Source organism: Cladophialophora psammophila (genome assembly GCF_000585535.1).
Source record: "Cladophialophora psammophila CBS 110553 chromosome Unknown aczJe-supercont1.2, whole genome shotgun sequence".
In the NCBI taxonomy this organism is placed as follows: domain Eukaryota; kingdom Fungi; phylum Ascomycota; class Eurotiomycetes; order Chaetothyriales; family Herpotrichiellaceae; genus Cladophialophora; species Cladophialophora psammophila.
Genome location: NW_006912923.1, coordinates 1,649,443 through 1,667,574, shown reverse-complemented (window position 1 = coordinate 1,667,574; position 18,132 = coordinate 1,649,443). Strand labels below are relative to the sequence as shown.

The 18,132-nt window shown below is 53.0% G+C and overlaps 5 protein-coding genes across 5 annotated transcripts; 1 reads left to right on the top strand and 4 right to left on the bottom strand.

Annotated features, from left to right (window-relative positions):
• Positions 1-350: 350 nt before the first annotated feature.
• On the bottom strand, positions 351-4,021 carry A1O5_01942 (AGC/PKC protein kinase; the record flags this gene model as incomplete). Its single annotated transcript, XM_007742558.1, has 4 exons — positions 351-412; positions 474-3,140; positions 3,200-3,466; positions 3,532-4,021. 4 exons carry the CDS (start codon positions 4,019-4,021, stop codon positions 351-353), a joined length of 3,486 nt encoding a protein of 1,161 aa, XP_007740748.1.
• A 1,764-nt stretch (positions 4,022-5,785) lies between these two features.
• A1O5_01941 (uncharacterized protein) lies at positions 5,786-8,833 on the bottom strand (the record flags this gene model as incomplete). Its single annotated transcript, XM_007742557.1, has 3 exons — positions 5,786-7,699; positions 7,748-8,686; positions 8,744-8,833. 3 exons carry the CDS (start codon positions 8,831-8,833, stop codon positions 5,786-5,788), a joined length of 2,943 nt encoding a protein of 980 aa, XP_007740747.1.
• Positions 8,834-9,277: 444 nt separating this feature from the next.
• Positions 9,278-11,534, bottom strand: A1O5_01940 (uncharacterized protein; the record flags this gene model as incomplete). The annotated part of the gene is made up of 2 exons (XM_007742556.1): positions 9,278-10,863; positions 10,919-11,534. 2 exons carry the CDS (start codon positions 11,532-11,534, stop codon positions 9,278-9,280), a joined length of 2,202 nt encoding a protein of 733 aa, XP_007740746.1.
• Positions 11,535-15,088: 3,554 nt separating this feature from the next.
• A1O5_01939 (uncharacterized protein) lies at positions 15,089-16,654 on the top strand (the record flags this gene model as incomplete). Its single annotated transcript, XM_007742555.1, has 1 exon — positions 15,089-16,654. One exon carries the CDS (start codon positions 15,089-15,091, stop codon positions 16,652-16,654), a length of 1,566 nt encoding a protein of 521 aa, XP_007740745.1.
• A 342-nt stretch (positions 16,655-16,996) lies between these two features.
• A1O5_01938 (uncharacterized protein) lies at positions 16,997-17,956 on the bottom strand (the record flags this gene model as incomplete). Its single annotated transcript, XM_007742554.1, has 1 exon — positions 16,997-17,956. The coding sequence occupies one exon, from the start codon at positions 17,954-17,956 to the stop codon at positions 16,997-16,999; it is 960 nt and encodes a 319-aa protein (XP_007740744.1).
• Positions 17,957-18,132: the final 176 nt, after the last annotated feature.

The window sequence follows — 18,132 nt, the reverse complement described above, 5'->3', positions numbered from 1 at the left end:
TACTTCTCGGTCCCAGAGCGAACCTCTACTGCTTGCTTGATATCCCTGCCCCCAATTGCACTTACAGGCCTGGGTTGCCAATGTTTAGTTTGTCATCGTCTCGTCTAGATCGCGATTGCACGTTCTTTGGGGTCGACTGCAACCGTCGGCATCGCACCCGACTCCCTGGAGTCGGCTCAAAATGCTGGGTGGTCACAAGTGACCAATCGAAGCCGCAGAACCGATTCGTTCCCCGTGGGTTGGAGATCGGCGCGTTTGGCATGAACTGTCTCCTCGAAACATTGAATTTCTGTGCTGGACTCGACCTCACTGTCGCTGTGGCTCATTGACCCTCCTTGTCTTTTCTTCTCCTAAATGAAATCGGCCGTATACGAGAAACCACGGAACTCCTCTTGATGGGCGGGCGAAAGCACTGGAAGAAGCGACGTGTCAGTTCCAAAAATCCACAAGAGTATTCTGACCTGAGAACTTACCACTCTGCACTGGTGTCAGCACGGGCGTCACACTAGTAAACTCCTGATCGAAATTGCTGGTATCCTTTTCATTCTTGATGGTCGGCTTGAACGGCGTGGGGATCCGCTTATGATAGATGTCGTCCCAGTTGATGCCCTTGAAGAACGCGTGGCTCATGATTTCCTGCGCATCTCCCGGCCCACTGCCCAGTCGCAATTCTGGTTCCCTGGTCAACAGTTTCTGCAGAATCGAAACACTGTCACGTGGCATGTGGATTGGGTACAGCGGCTCGTCCGCAAGAATAGCGTCGTAGATTTCGTCCTCATCTTCGCCACGGAACGGAGATTGCTGGAGCAACATCTGGTAGATGAGGACACCAAAGGCCCACCAATCGACCGCACGACCGTATTTCTTGTCCAAAAGAATCTCGGGAGCCATGAATTCTGGCGTGCCGCAGAAGGTGGAAGTCGTCGATCCAAACCACATGTCCTCCTTGCAAAGACCATAATCAGCTATCTTGATGTGCCCGTCCAGGGTGAGCAGGATGTTGTCCAACTTCAAGTCTCGGTAAATCACACCATTTTCATGGAAATACTTCAGAGCCAAACAAACTTCCGCAGCATAGAATTGAGCACGCTTAAGGCCAAACTGTCCACGCTGGATGTGCAACATCAGATCGCCGCCCGAAATGTACTCCATCACGAAATACACTCGAGTCTCTGTTTGGAAGCAAGCGTGCAAGTTGAGCAAGAAAGGGTGTCTCTCTTTGTTGGCGATCAAGAAAACGCGCTTTTCGGATTTGGTAGACTCCACTTCGTCGTTCTCGATAATAAACTCCTTTTTCAAGACCTTGATGGCGTACAGCTTCTTTGAGCTCTTAGCCTCTGCAAGCATGACCTTGCCGAAATTGCCTTTTCCTAGTACAGCGAGGAAATTAAAGTGATCGAGACCAATTCTCGGTCCTGACCCGCGCCCAGATGGAGGCGTGGCTACCTGTTGTTGTGACGATGGCGCTGGTTTGATAGGGGCTGGAGAATAGCTTGCTGCTGCAGCAGCTTGAGGTTGAGGTCTTTGCGATTGGATCATAGCTTGTTGTGGTGGTTGATGTTGAGGTATTTGTTGTTGTACTGGTTGGCGGTCATATCCTTGATACGCGCGAGGGTCATACGAAGCATGTGGCTGTTCCGGGGCTGGAGGCCGAGCGTTTGCGTAACGATCAGCCGGCATTTTTTGAGGGCTATAATCATTGAACGTTTGGTTGTATTGTTGAGATGGCGGTCGAGTCGCGGCGGCTGCGGCTGCCTGCACTGCTGCGGTGGACACAGCTTTTTGTTGCAATGGTCTTTGCTGTTGCTGTTGTGGTGGTGGTTGTGACTGGCTCGCCTGAGGTTGGTTGTACATCATATTCTGCGCAGCACTCATGGCGGCAGCAGAGGGCTTCGGTTGTTCTGGGTGTTGATCATACGATTGGTTCGATATCTGTGGTGTTAGGGTAGTGTTATCCGAGACAAAGCTTTGCGTAGGAGACGTGGGACCAGGTCTGGCTGCGGAATTGGGCCTCAGCGTCCGATTGCTCATTCCAGAGCTCACAGAGGAGGATTTATTGTGGTGCTTCGTTCTTTGAATCGTCTCCAAGATTTCATTGGCGACGATCATGGACATGCCGCAAAAGTCCGGAACCAAATGCTGACATTGGGCATGACAGGTCAGACTACACTCCGAGCACTTTTTCGCATTGCGTCTTCCCAACGGCAGCAGATAACCGCAGTGACAACACCAATTGGCCCCGATGTTCGAGAAATTGTCGAAACGATGTGGGATGCGGTGGTTAATTTTCTCTTCGTCGGGGTCCGTTTCGTAGTTCGCCTTGCTGATGCATTTGGTCACCACTTTTGGATAACACTTGGTGTGACAGGTGTATTTGCAATCCGCGCACTGCATGCCAGCCGAATACTTGAGAAAATCTCCACAGAGAGCACAGCGCATGACGTTATAAAACTGTTGCTTGACGAACTTGTGACCTTGCTTCTCGTGCACCTCTTCCTTCTTCTGGCGCACGGCGCCTTGACGATTGAGGCCAATGTCGAATGGCCGTTTTCCGCCCGTCTGCTTCTGGAAGCTCATTGTGAGATGGATCCTGCCCGCCGGTTCCAAAGAAAACCATGAATCGATCATCACAGGTTGGACATGTTGCTGAGGATTTTGAGCGAAACCGGCCGCGGAGCCGGCACCCGCAGCATCTCCCGGTGGCATGAAAGGTGCGGGTTGAAAATCAGGACCTGGTTTACCCGGACTGCTGCCATTCGCCATCTTATCTGCTGATACCCAGCCATTCTGCTGAAATTCCGATTCAATCTTTTTCCGGCGCATTTCTTCCGCAATATCCGAAATGCGGATCCATAGAAACCCGATTGGGGTTGGTCGATCGCCTGCTTTGTCATAGACCGTCAGCTCGATCTCGTTGGCTTTGTCGATGTCGACGTGATGAGTCTCCTCTGTCCATTTATCCGTCCGTGTTGCCCGGGTCTTGGCTCGGATGTTGTCCTCCACCTTCATAATGACGAAGGTTTCGGGGCCTCGTGAAAAGCGTGACGAGGCTGCGTGATCGACATCCTTAATGGCATGAATGCGCATTTCCAGGTGACCGGTAAGGGGTTTTCGCATATTAGGGGCGTTGAGACTGTCATCTAGACGACGCAAGTCAGCTTCACCTTGAAGTATACGCGCCGATATGGGTGCCACTCACCGTCAGCAGCATCTGACGTTTCAATGTCGACGTGCAGATCCATGTATCTTTTCAGGGCCTGCTTCAACAACTGGACTTTCTGATTGCTTTCGATGCGCCGGCCCTCGGCATCCAGTCTGCTTTTTCTGTCACCCTCGTCTTGGTACAAGCGCACCATCTTTTCGATGCCTGCTTTGTACTGCTTTTCGACGGACAGTTTGAACTCGAGTTGGGAGAGCATGAGTTGGATTTTGGGTCCGAGATATGGGGTATCATATTTGATCAGGTCTGGAAGGCGGGGTTGTGTCAGTAAACCTTGGGGCTCGTTCACGAGCGTCTGGAAGGGATTATACCTAGTTTCGAGAAATTCGGGCGAGCTTTGGGGACCGGCGCGCTGTAAGGACGAGGGTCTCCGTAGGGAGCGCGTGGAGGCATCATGCCGGTGCCGCCCTGGCTATATCCCCCTGGCCCGGGATCACCATAGTCACCTCTCTCGTTGGGAAAATAGCCCCTCTCGTCTTTGGGAGGAGGAGTCGGTCCGCCGCCGTGCTGGAATCGTGATTGCTGCATCCGGGGATCTGGAGTCTGATAACCGGACCCCCCATGGGCAGGCGGAGTGGGAGCGGCACCCTCATTCTGGCCCCGCTGTCTCAGCTGTAACTCTGCCAGTTTTTCTTCCAAGTATGAAATGTTTCGCCTGCTGTCCCGGATGTTGCTGTCGACACGTGCCTGGACCGCGGCATTGTTGGTGGACTGTCGCATGTGAGTGGCGGCATTGATAAGAGCCTTTTCTCGCTCGATCTTGCGGTAGACCTCGGCGATGGCCTGGTCGGGGTCCGCCATGATTGCGGAAGAAGTCACGAGGTACGAGGCAGGGAGCAGAGAGGGAGGGAGGCGGAGGGGACGGTGGTGGTATTATTACGGCCAGCTGCGGCCTTCAGAGTGAACAGAAGTGCAATGTCACGGGCCCGTGTCGAGGCCGGAGGGGCATCTGTCTGACGAGGCCGAAGAGAATCAAAAGGGAAGAATGAGGTCGAAGGATAGAAGGAGGTAGAGGGTTTTCGGTCTCGCAGCGGAGGGATTCTCACGGCCCTGGAAAATGTCGTACGTAGGGTCAGGACTTATTGATGATGGCTAAGTGTGTTGTAGTAGTGTTAGCGAGGACCAACATGGCAATGCAGTGGATGAGCGGTGGTGGATACCTTATTGCGTGGATTTGTGTGGGCGGTTCACGTTCAGGCTTTCAGGCTATGCGTGCCGGTGGTGGTGACCTGTGGGTTACAACAAGTCGCCTGCGGCCTGCAGTTGCGACTGGGACTGCGACTGCGCCCACTTTGACCTGGGCTGCTGCGAGGGCTGAAGAGGAGACTTCCCCGCCACGCTCTCGCTCTCTCCCGGGTGTTTTCTTTCCTTCGCCACGGCGCAGAGGAGGTGAGAATGAGACGGTAGGGTGTACTAAGGATAGACAGCACAAAAGTAGACTGCTCGGCGTACAAATAGATTGGACGTGACGTAGTAGAGCTAGAGAGGAAACAATAACAAGCAAAAATGGTGAAACTTGACTGCGACAATCTTTTGGTGTTGTATTTGTCCGCCCTGTGAGAAGTAGTGGGTGGTAAGAAGCAACCGGGGAGTGGGAGGAAGAGGGCGCCAGTCTGGTTAGTACCGTCTACTTACCTACAGTACAGTACTCGGAGTGAACAGTTAAAAGGGCCACCAACAAGGGCACGCGATGGGCGTCCCCTCTTCTATTCAACCCCCTTCCCCCCCCCTGCACCCGCCTCAGCAGTCACAAAAACGTACCGAATATTTGCGTTACCTGCCTAAAGTCCCCAGTATAAGTACAAACTCCCAGTACTTCCAGGCTCAGGGCTCCAGGCTTCAGGCTTCAGGCTCCAGGCGCCAGAGTTCGCTCCCCCCCTTCTTCTAGGATTTGTGTGTTCGTGCTTGTCCTTGTCAGCTGAAGACTCCTCTGGACTCCTTTGGGACATGGCGCCGCCCGTCTTGTCGACATCGCCTGTTCAGCTCTTCAACACCCAGGACTCCGAACGAGGTACTCCGGGACTTCTCATCCTTCAACCCCTCATCTACCTTGCGCTCCCCGCCAACTGGCTTCCCCACCACACGAACTCGCCCCTGCCCTTGTCCACCCTCATAGTCTCGCATCTCAACTCGCAGCCCTAAGGAAGGCTACAAATAGAAACGCCAAACCCTCAGTCGCTGCTAATAGGTGCTTCGTTAGCAATGGCCGAGCGATACCCAACATGGAGGGCCCTTCCCCCACTCATCCTCATCTCACATACATGGTAGTGGGCTATGGACACATCCCGCGCTGCAAATACTCCATGCGGCTGAAAGCCGTGTCAGACAAGGGTTCGGATTTGAGCTTTCCGATCGCACAAAAGTGCAACCGTGACTAAACACTCTCGCTTGCTTGCTCTTGGTTGATAATTCCGGATCTTGCTCTCCTTGGCGAGAATTCAGCATCCTCAGTACCCTAGTATTTGTTATAGATCCTCGTCGCCCTTCTGTCGGCAACAACTAAAAAAACAAAACAAAAACAGGCTGTGTCCATACCCGTAGGGCTTCGGGTTGTTGATCACTCTATCAGTCCGCAGCTGGTGCCGTCCCCATGACTCCACGCCCGAAGAACTCACTGACGGTCCCGAATCGACTGTTGCTTCTTGCCAACGCCGCCTTGAATAACTCGTGTTGCTCAGTGCTTTCGATTTGTTGTCGCCGGATGGCCCGAATCGTGTCATTTCCGGGCTTGCAAAGCGGACACTCTACGTTGCTGTCATTTTCATCCATGCCAATTCCTGGTTTATTCAAGCACTCTTGGTGAAACGAGTGCTTACACACAAAGTGCACCGTGGGTAAGGTGAGATTTCGATTGCAAGACGAACACCGTCGCGCTTGAAACACGACCGGCTTCGTGCCCAGGTCCGCCAGTTCTGCCTTTTTCGACGCCGTTTCGGTCCGGTAAGAGTCGATCAATCGCCGGTTGGCCTGGATCTCTTTGCGCTCCCGAGAGATGTTGTCGGAAAGGTATCCCTTGACCATTCCCATTGTGACCGAGCCACCCTGCGACAATACCTTGACCACTTGGAGCGGGGCCATGAGATTTTCCCGGTCAATCTTGCGAAGAATGGTCTGGAGTTCTTCCTTGACCCCAGGTGCCTTGAGGACCTCTTCAGACGACGAAAAATAGCCAAGTGCAAGGGGATAGAGCGAGGCATCCTTTGATCCATATTTTCTGAGCGCTGATATGGCGCCTGACGTGTCTTTGGCGGACGTGAACGAGCGGAATATGTCGGCATACAGATTTTCGCGTTCCCTCACTAATGTCGTGCCAGCCGGGAACTTTGAGAGTGACGACAGGAGCAAGACATTCGAGGTATCTATCGTCGAGGAATCCAGTGATGCAGTGGCGTTGTCTGCAATCAAACTGGTCGCCTGGACTTGCCATTTCCCCCGCTCTGCCGGACCCGTCGCATTGTTGGCTGCTTCGAGATACATCTCAAACAGTGTGGTCGACAAGTCCGATCTGTCTTCTTTGGAGAGATTTTCCTGCAGAATCAGCGCCTCCAGGAAGGTAATGAATTGTGATGGATGAGCGAGGAATGACGAGAACGCGCTGCGAGGACGTGGTTTAATGTATGTTGGAGCTGCATCAACCTCGCCAGCAGAGGCACGTTCATCGTGTTCGGGCTTTTCATTTTCGGCAGGTGCTGCTTCACTGGTTGTGGATCGATTCATGAATGGTAAGCTCCAAAGAGCCGAAAGACTTTGAAATGCACCACCACCTGTCTGAGCCTGCACTTCCGAGACTGCTGGCACATCCTTCTTGGGTGTGTATTTCCCAGTATAGTATTCAACAAACAGCTTGGTTGTTTCTTCGGGGCAATGTTCGAGGAGGCTGCGGGCATATTTCATTAAAACTGGATATGCTGCATCGGGTTCCAGACGCCAAATGTATTGCAAAGCTTCAGCATACTTCTTTGAGTCTTCCACCAATATGTCGATCACCAATTCATTTTCGCCATGCTTAGTCGCAAGGTAAGCCGCCTGGTCAAAATATCCACCTTGTCGACACATAGCAATGGCCGTTTCGACGTCAAACTTCGCGGATCCCGGTGTGCGGATGAAAGCGTCCAGTTTGTCCGTGTCCTTGAGTTTAGCGTAGCAGTTCAACAGCAGCGTCGTGTGGTCTGCAGTGGCCCGGTCATGATCATGTAGTTCCTCGAGATAGTCGATCAAATTGTGGATTCTCTGCGTGTCCAGAAATCGTCGAATCACCTGCGAAGGCTCAGTATTGTCGATGGCCCTCAGATACTGCTGCATGGCCGTGTCGTAATCACCCTTTTGGTACAGGTAGTCCCCGTATTTCCTGAAGATGATGTTCTGTTGCATTTTGTCGGCGCCCAGTTTTTGTGCCAGGTTAATGGCATAGATATAAAGGTTCCGCTGATACAAGATCTCAAGCTTCTGCTGTAGGGTCTTTTCCTGGTATCGAAAAAGCTGCTTTGAATCAGCTCAAGCACTTACGTATCAAGCTCGGCAACGCACCTTTCCATCCACGGTCAGCAGAAAGAGTTCGTTCCATTCCACGAAGACCTCTTTGACCGGAGCAGGCAATGACTCCGTGTGAGCAACGTATTTGAGATCAGTATCAAGCAATGTGAAGGATGAGCTACTGAACAGCTCGTCAATCTCCTCGCCGCCCAACCTTCGGAATGTTTTGGATTTTGACACCTGCGCCACCCGTGGTGGGCACGCAACGCCAACATACTCCTTGTAAATCTTGACAATTTTCTTCGGGCCCTCAAATGCATAGCTAGGACCACGGCCGTTAACGCCATAGTAGTAGATGGCATCTTCTCGAGCAATCACTATGTCTCCAGCCTCGCGGTCTTGAGTCATGCATCCGACGTTGCAACCTCGATTGTCAACTGTGCGGACTGGTTGACCCTGGCCTTTCCCAGATATGATGAGGCTGCATATTTTGGCCGTGTTCGCAATGTATAGGACTTTTGTCGTGCCTTGACGGACTTCCAAGCCAGTGATCGGATCTTCAGATTCAAAGACGGTCCTTTGTTTAGTCCCGCGGTCGTGAATGAAGTCGCCGCGAATAACGGTGACGGACCCATTGGCAAACCCTACTGCCACCTGTGTCAAGTCATCGAGAACCACGAATGCCGATACTGGAAACTGTCTCCTGCCATTTTGCACTCCAATTGTACACAGACACCTCGGTGCTCCGGTCTTCTTCTCGATCTTATCCAATGCCCAAACTTTCAACGAAGGGTCCGATGACAGGTTCTCTGAGATGGTGACAAGGAACGGAGTATTGGGCACTTGCCGGAGGTGGGTGATTGAGCCATCCGGGACGTCTGAAGCTTGAAAGGTGCGCACAACCTTCAAGGCGCGGGAAAGAATGCGCACTGAACCGTCCGAAGAACCGAGGAACAGAGAATCCGCGCCCGTGGTCAGTGAGACGACTTCGTTCTGTTGTTGTAATCGGTTAGAAGACAATCTTGTACTAGACACAGGGTAAGAACGTACATCGAAGACATAGGAACCATCTTCGTCTGCGGGCACAGGAACCTGGGAAACCTCGAAGAACGGGAAATCTTTCCAGCTGGTGAGCGCCATGATTCCTCACCTCAATATTGGCCCAGAGATACACGCAAATCCATGTTAGCGAAGGGCAGGCTGGGCTGTCAAGGCAGGTTGCTCATTTTGCTAGACCTGCCCGTAATGTTAGTCGTGGAATGAGAGGATGGTGTTCCCGCGAAAGTGACGTCGCGAAAGTTGGAGTAGGAATGAGCGCAGCCTGAAATGGGTCAGTCGAAGGGGCCACATGGACAATATTCAACATGAATTCTATTGAGATCTTCCACAATGTACGGAGTATTTACATATTATATCTGACTGCTGGTATCCTGCCCAGTACTGTACAATCCTTCGCTTTTTCTTTTTCCATCTGGATATATATGTATCAATATATATCCACGCTCAGTAGAAACAGAACTAATATCGTGACAAGCATCTCGGGTCATTACACGTTCATCAATCTGCATTCTACCTCTGCAAGGCTCATTGTTCCCAGCTAAATCGGGTTCCTTGTGGATTCGGGCGCACAGGTAGACCAGGAGGGCGTTCTTCGCTCACAGTGCCCAGTCCTTCCTCGACAAACCTGCTTCCAGAGCTTGGCGAACGCGATGGAGGACGTCCGTTCAGCTGCGGTACCAGAAGACTACCACGGCTGGTGGTCATTGCAGGGCTGGTGCTCCCGCCAGGTAACTGTTGCGCTTGTGATCTTGATGCCATCTCTGGCGATATCGGACTCGACATGCTCCTGCTATTTGCGTTGCTAGATTGTCGAGAATGGCCGTCACGGCTGGCCCCGACTGGGCTGACGCCCTGGTCGTCGGATGACACAGTTCCAAACGCATGACTGTGCCTGACGCTATAGGGGCTGATACTGCTGCTGAACCGATTATTGATCTCCGCTGGTGAGTAAGGGGGGACTGGCGAGCCAGATCTTTCACTAGCTGCCGCTTCTGCTGCCTTTGTCGAATGCTGTTGCTCGAGCTCTGCCGGTTTTCTTGGATCGTTCCTCATGAGCGCCGATCCCCGACGAGGGCCTTCGTTGCTTTCGAAGAAACTCGGAGAGACAGGGCCTGCAGGCATTTCGATTGGTGTATTGCTCGCCAGTTCGAACCTGCTAACTGAAGGATCTGCAGGCACCTCAGTTGGGTGACGTTTATCACCCAGCAATTCAGAAACCGAGGTCTTCGAATCAGGATTTCGCTGCAACCGACTAAGCAGTGACCGTCTCTTCTCCTTTTCCGGTCCAGGACTGCCTGACGCACCCCTCTTCCGGAAGCAGAACCACAAAGTCAGTCCCAATGCAAGCAGTGCCCCTATTCCAGCTCCTAACCCAATCCCTATTTTGGCACCTGTCGACAATCCAGTCTCCGGAGGACCCGGCCATATGCTGCCGTCGGGTCGAGAGATTGCTAGAAGGTTGACATTGCTGACAGCGTCCAAGGTGAACACTGCCTGCGATATTGAGAAGTTGTTACGTTCGTAGTCGACTGTGAGATAGGTCTCTTGCAAGAACGCTCGACCAATGGTATATTGTGTGGAATTAGCTGCCTTTCGCAGAGGGAAATAATTTGTAGGAGGGGAGGTAAAGTTTGCCGCCAGATTTGGGAATGGATATGTCAGTTGAAGGTCGAATGCGTCGTAGGGTAACGTAAGTTCAATCCCATCGGATGACCCAGGCAAATTGCTCAGCGTGAAGGTGAACGTCAAATTCCATGCACTGAGAGCATCGGGCGACGATGAACCGTTGGAAGGGAAGAGGTAGAGTTGCAAGGTGTCGTCGTAAGTCAGGTTGAGAGCATTTGCGAAAGCGTCGCAAGCTGGCTCCGGAAGCCATAGAAATGGAGTTGACGAGTCAATGGTGAATAAGTCGGCCTGAGACAGATCCAGGAGTGTCAGAGGGTTCGAGCCCCAATTAGACGGTAGAGATTCAGCCCCGGACGAGACCGATATCGAGTTGACAGCAACAATGGGAGCATAGTCCTGGCTCAAGGTGAAGCTCATGTCATTCGGTACGAATCGATTCGCATCAACCCCTCCCAAGACCAATGACGCTGGAACACTTTTTAGACCTGGACATGGCATCAGCGTAACCGCAAGTATCGGGGAGTGTGAAAGAGCACATACGGTAGATTGCTCCTGCAGTATAGCCGTAACTACGGCTGGGGATATCGTTGCGCTTCTGGATCAAGCTCGACAAGAGCGGCGAGATGGCCTCGGAGCCACTAAAGCGAGTTTGTTGAACTCCAAGTCCCAAGCTGCCGACCCAGTAGTCGGTCGAATTTACCACGGCGATAATTTGGTCGGGCACAGAGGTCGCATCGTCTAGGGAGAGAGTGTCCAAGCCATAGTAGCCAAATCCACTACCACCCAGCTGGGGATCAAAGTTGAGCTCATAAAAGCCTCGAGGCTTGAAAGAGGACGACTCGTTTGCCGAAAACAACCCTCCTCTTTTACTCTGACAGACAGTCGTCCCATCGCAGCCAGCGGGACCTACCACCCACGTCTCCTGACTCAGGGTACTCGGGAAAACCGAAAGATATTGCTCGGGCGACCCGACCCGTATACTGATGGCCGACCACAGGCCGTCGTAGCCAAAGAAATCTGTACTTGTTGTCGCAACAATGGGGGTAGGATTTGAGGCTTCGACCGGGCCCAATGACAGTATCAGACCCAACGCAATCAAGAGGTCACCGCAAGACCACGAAACAGGAGCGAAGCGAACGTGATATGAAGAGCGCATTGTGCCGCGAATTCAACGAGTTCGAAAGACCCTCATAGCTTGCAAACTGGTTTTGGGGGGACGTTTGCACGTCAATCGCGTTGGGAAGATTTGAACGAGGGGCTGTAGCAACGAGGACGGAGTACAAGTTCGCGACAAGGAGAATTGCTGAACGAGAGTAGATGATAACTGCAATTGAGAACCAGAGGACGTCAACGGAACACAGAAGGATGGTGTGAACGATGGAGGGGACAAATGTCTCATCCACATGGCCGCAAAAAGAGAGAAGCAATCACGATTGTCCTCGGTCTGCACCTGCGGCGTCCACACTCGGTAGGGAGCCTGGGAGCCTGGTGAGCCGAATTTTTTGGAGGCCACCCAGACCAACCTGACTCGGTACTAGGCAAGTACTACAACCACGACAAGTACAAACAACTCGTAGGAACAACCTTTCGAGCCTTACCACCTCCAACTTGTGGGTGGGCGGCCGCGAATCATGGCGCGAACATTGCTGCCATTGCTGCTCTCCTCTTGCCCCTGCCAGCATTCGACTCGTGGGTAGGTAATATTAATACATTCTATCCACTTTCCCAGACGGAGAAAAAGGGACGCAACTTGGGATGCTCAAGATGTTGCTTCTACTTGTACGGAGTGTGAGGTGAGGGATTGGATTGACAAGGAATTCTTGCTCCTGCGCCAATGAATCGTTCTGATTTTCCAGATTGCACAGGTTTCCACCATCTCTTCCGCTTTCCTCCCACGATGCGAATGCAACTCAGGCAAACACATGATACCGTGGAGCTCCCCTAAAACCGAGTCTGCTTAGGACTTCTTTTTTGGATTGAATTCTGCAGGCCGGGCTTTCCAGCAATAATACCCCCTCCGTCAGATTGAGCATACATTTTTGCCAAAAAGCCAAGGCACCGTTTCGCCGCACTGAAAGTCATAGCCCCCAAGTGCCCCATTTGATTGAAACTGCTTGGCACTGCAAGATGCGAGGACAAAAATGTGTGCGACTTTCCGTCTAGGTACCCAGTACGGTGCTTTGCCCCGGTCAGCCCCAAGCAGATGTCGACCGATGCACGCAAAGAGTCGCACAGGGCTGTCTCTCGGGAATGTCTGAACGGCGGACTGCATCGGCGACTTGATATTGGCATTGAAGTGAAAGAGACTTCTCATCATCGTCCTGTCATCTGTCCCACCCGAAGGGCCTGGTGCGACAGTCTGGTCTGGACCTGCATTCCCGAACACGAGGAAGCTGATTGATTCTGATACCACAAGGCAGACAGGGTGGAGCCCGGCATCAAGTTCAAGTTCTCGGAACATGTGGCACTTTCCTTCTGGTAGCCCATGCTCAGAAGGCCCAGAACCTTGGCTCCCGGGGGGGGGGGGGGGGTTTCCTATTGGAAACTGTGTAACATGTGTTCACCTCTTTGGGATTATGATGGCGAGACAGAAGGACAGCAAGAAACAACCCTCCTCGTATATGAGCATTCGATGGGACAGCGGCGTGTCTCAGGTTAAGGTTGTGCGTAGGAGATGCTGCCCAGGCACTGGATGGCTTTGAGTTTGCCCATCATTATGCACGGTAGATTGGGCAGACGCGAGAAGAACCATCCAAGAAGCACTAGAGCTCGAGGGAACAGTTGTTAAATAAGCGGGGAGATGAAGATGATTTGGAGACAAACATGACAACCAGTGAGCAGCCTGTAGAGACATTCTGTTCCTCAGTGATGGCTGCGACGGCGTGTCCTCGGGCGGGGCCGGCACCAGTTTGGAGTTTGTCCAGGCTAGCAGGACCTGGAGGCTGCTACAAGTAAAGGCTAAGTACTTGTTAGAAGTTCTCCCCGTTAGGCTTCACAGTTAGCAGCGGAAACCCCTCGGTGCCCCCTTTGGTGCTTTGGCTCCTCCATCAACAGCCACCCAATGGGCACCGCAAGCCCCGAAACCCCTGCTATGGCGGCTGCAGGTCAATCCGAAGCTCCAGCCAATCTTATGGCGCCCTTGCAGCAGTGTCCGCATTGAGGCAACCTTGGTGATCCTGGACGGCTGGGCGGGCCACCACAACGGCTTGGCGACAAGGGCCCTTGAGAGTCTCCAGTCCCAGCCAGCCAAAGGTTGCAAAAGATGCCATCTCCATGCCAGATGCAAGAAGCCAAAAACCCGGTCCGGGCAACCAGGGCTTCTCGGACTGCTCGAGGCTGTGAGCGACTGGATGAAAGGCCCTGTCGGTATCGATGGGACCCCCCTGTCGCCCTGCCACCACGGTTGAATCTGTCCCTCTCCGCCTCTCTTCCGAACCACTCCCTTCCACAATACCGCAGACCTCATTGCGTATCAATCCAATTCTCCCGCAACTTCACTTCGGCTGGCCCTGTCCCTCGTTTGGAACCACAACAAGTCACTGTTCGTTGCGCTGTCCGGGGGAAGGGAGTCCCGAAAAGCAGCCCTTGTACCTGCGTCCTGTCGCGTCTGAGTCCTCGAACCATCTATATCTCTTCATGCCTCTCGAACCTCCGACATTCGCTATCACTCCACATCTACGATTGACCTGGGAATCGTGGATTGCCGGGAGCTGCTCGCCAGCCTCAATCGCTCGCCCTTCGCTACTATGACGGATTGAGGCCTATTCTTCGAATGTTTTATCGCACAGTCGTTCGTTCTCCTCCCGCATTGGACTTGACGCTCGCTTGAATTTGGATTTGAATTTGGGGGGTTCGACGCAAGAGCAGCGCAGAATATTCTCCGACGAGATGTATAACCTATGGTCGCTCGTTCTTCTACCTATCGCGCTGTCTTCAGCGCTGAACCTGGATCTGAATTTGGACTTGAGCTTGGGCAAGAAAACACCCCTCAGGTTCATGCGCAGGAATATCATTTATTCAAACACCACATCGCCCCAGCCAGGCCTCGCCTTGGAGGCATCCACTTCAGTTCCCAGTGAGACAACCTCGTCCACTGCATCGACAATCGCTTCGTCTAGTTCTACATCAACTTTAAAAACTCCCGTCGACACGAGTTCCAGCCTCCCCACAATCGCTCCGTTCAACCCTCCGTCGATTCCAGCTCCATTCGACACCAGCACCACCATAGCAGTCGCCACAATCTATCCTCCACCGATTCCAGCTCCCTCCAACACCAGTCCCAGCTCAACGGCAATCGCTTCGTTCGCTCCTCCACCGATTTTCGCGCCAGGGGGGTCGGACCCAAGCACCACGACAGTCACTGCACCAACGAACACATCCAATTCTCTCTCAAATGAATCTATTTCTTCTTCTGATATTGGCACTCATATCAGTGGATCTACACCTCCCGTTCTCAAAACCCCTCCACCGTTACCTTCAGTCACACGCCCTTTTACGAACACGACCACCAGTCTAGATCTTGGCAGGACTACGAATTCCTCGACCGTGTCTCCAAATTGTACAGGCTCAGTCACATACTTCGGGACTGTTCCACCCACAGTCTATGTGACTGTGACTGAGGGATTCGACGTGACTGTAACAGCCAGCAATGAGTCCATGACTGAGACGCCGACCTTGATTACACCATTGCCAGCTTGTGAAGCAACGATCATGCCCCTGGCTGCGTCATACTCATATGCCCCGTTATCAACAGAATCGGAGGCTGCTTCAAACATTCCTCAATTCGCTACCAATAATCCACTCATTGCTCCCGCACCTGAATCCTCTCGGTCAGTGGTGCCTGCGGGAACACCTGCCATTGCTACCGCTCCCACTCCCTCGGCGAGCCCTGCTTCTGCTGCCTCTACAGCCGCCGTCTACTCCAGTGTTGACTATACCAGTACTGTCGTCGTCACAAAGAAGACACCGGTGCCCGTGGTAGTCCCACCTACCACTTCTATCGACATCAACTTCAATTTCCCGTCCCAGAGTCCCACCCCGCCTCCTAGCAGCGGAGGAGGCGGGAGCAATAACGGTAACGGTAATAGCGGCGGAAACACCCCTGCTCCTGGTGGGAGTAACAACGCACCAGCACCTCCGGCAACCAGCAATGGAGCGGGCAGTTTCCCATCGATCAGTAGCCAAGGCCCAACCGGAGGTAGTTTGATCGTCGAGGCTCCTACAACTACAAAAATAGGCAACATCATCGCTTCCATCATCAACTCACCTTTTGCGACCGCATCGCCCACTGGTCATGCTTCCGGAGCTGTCCCCTTGACCACCACAGTTGACGGTGTCTCTATTGTTGTACAGCCCTCCAGTGTGGTGATTGGTGGTCAGACCGTTGCAATCCCTAATCTGGTTCCGACCACCGTGCAAGCCTCCGGCGCTGTCTTCACAGTGGAGCCCTCCAAAATCATAGCTCCTTCAGCGACTATCACAATCCAGCTTCAACATGACCAGATCGTGACACCTGTTCCTACGGCCACGATTACCACCGCAGTTGGCGATCTCACTCTCACCGTCGGGCCCACGGTCGCGATCATCTCTGGAACGACGTATAGGATCGGAGAAGGCGCGCCAGCCACGACAGTCGTAGTTGACGGAACGAGGATCTCCATTGGCTCTGCTGGCGTTGGGTTGCCTAGCACTACTGTGGCGCCTGGTGGCGCGACGAACTCGCCCTTCGTTGTCTACACCGTGCAAGGCCTGACCTTCTCGGTCGATGCCACTGAAGCCATTGTTGGTGGCACCACTTACCGCATTGGGTCGAATGCTTCCCCCTTTACTACAACCATCGGACCTCAACATGTATCAGTATCATTCGGTCCCAGTGGCGTAGGACTGGCCGGCACTACGTTGACACCCACCTCTCCTTTTGTCGTGTACACTGTGGAAGGGTTGACTTTCTCAGTTGACGGCACCGAGGCCGTGATCAGCGGCACAACGTACCGCATTGGATCCAATGCTCCCCAAGTGATGACCACCATTGGCTCGGGACATGTATCGGTGTCATTTGGCCCAGGTGGAGTTGGCCTTGAATCGACCACGATCGTTCCCACGACAGCCTCATCGCACATATCTCAGACTGCGAAGACCGGTTCAAAATCAACATCTGCAACTGCGTCTCCGACACAGTCAGTGAGTGTAGCCAACGAGGCATCATCTCAGGTCCGCGGACCAATCGTTCTTCGATGCTGTCTATTTGTTCTGTCTTTGGGATGGCTTGTTCTTTGAAGGCCCGAAATGACGTGATACGATGGAGTTTTAGATGTCTGGCATATTGGGAGGAAAATGTCTGGTCTCTAATGATGGTTGGATTTGCTGGATTACTTTAGCCTTGGCCTTTGGTACGATCATGATACCCGCAATAACTTGACGATATGATTGAGTTGAGTTGCTCCATGTGAGGAGCCCTCCCTGGAAGAATTGGGCACAAGGAGGATACTTTTTGGGAAAGGAAACAACGATAATGGCATCCATGGGTATGGACCGCCGGCTGGGTCCAAAAAAACCGTATACATATAATCATCTTGGAAAATCGCAATGTCATTTCCATTTTCACAGCTTATATAATGTTTACCTCCATAGAAGACTTCCGGCCACCATGCCGGACATACTCATGATAGAAGCCATGAGGAGGTTGATTTGGTTGTTGTCCAGAATGTCGTTTCCGGAGTTGATCACCCTGCTGCTCTCTTCACCGCTGAACCTGCGGCCATGCCCTTGCAATTGTGCTGGGGCTGTGGACTTGGGCCTTGTGAGGACCTTGACACCACCGGGTCCTTCGACGATCTTTCCCGACCGACGATCAATGACCGACGCTTGCAGCGTCGCCCCTAGGAGAGAGTCCAGAAGCGTGCCGATCGTACCAAGGCCTGTGAGCAGCAAAAACATACCCAGAGCATTGGTGGGTGATGCAGCGCAGAAGCGCAGGAATACCAGGCTTGTGGCGGCAATGGCGGCGCTGCCTGCCACACCAGCCAACAGTCCACCGACTGTCACGCCGCCGTTGGTACCTCGCGGCACGACTCGAAGCGGGTTGGTGATGAAGACTGGTTGGCTTTTGGAGAGAATGCCCAATTCGCTGGACAGGGTGTCCGCTGCCACCGCTGCATAGTTGGCCATTATTCCCATCAGCAACAAGTCAGGAACCATGTCGTTGTTCGCGCGTCTTCCACCAAAACATTCCCCCTCCTGGCTCACACCTGTGCCGTATAGCCAGACATGCAGCAGGCACAGCAAACTCGCACACCCACTATTCGCGAGCACCTGGATACTCGTCCGAGGCCCCTCTCCGCCTGAAGATCCACTGCTCGACATCGTCAATGTGGCTTTCACATCATGTTTCACTTTTGTGGCTGTCGTGCCGAGCAGGAAAAATACGCAAAGTAACGTGAATGGGAGGGCAGACGGATGAAGCGCGTGAGTTGTTGCGGTGAGTGTTGCGCACAGAATTCCCAGCGGTGTGAGGGAGCGCCGAGTGTAGGCGCGGATGACGAGGAGGAGCGTTAACGGAATGGCGATGACGGGACGCATCTTGAGGGAGAGGGAGAGGGAGAGATGGAGAGGGAGGGAGGGATTATGGAGAGAAATATATACAACCCAAGAGCTCTGTGCCTGGGAAGGTGCACAGGTGCGCCTTGAGCTGCACAGAGATTATGTGTGCCTTTGTTGTCGAGTTACTAACGAGGGCGCAGGGCACCGAAGCTGTT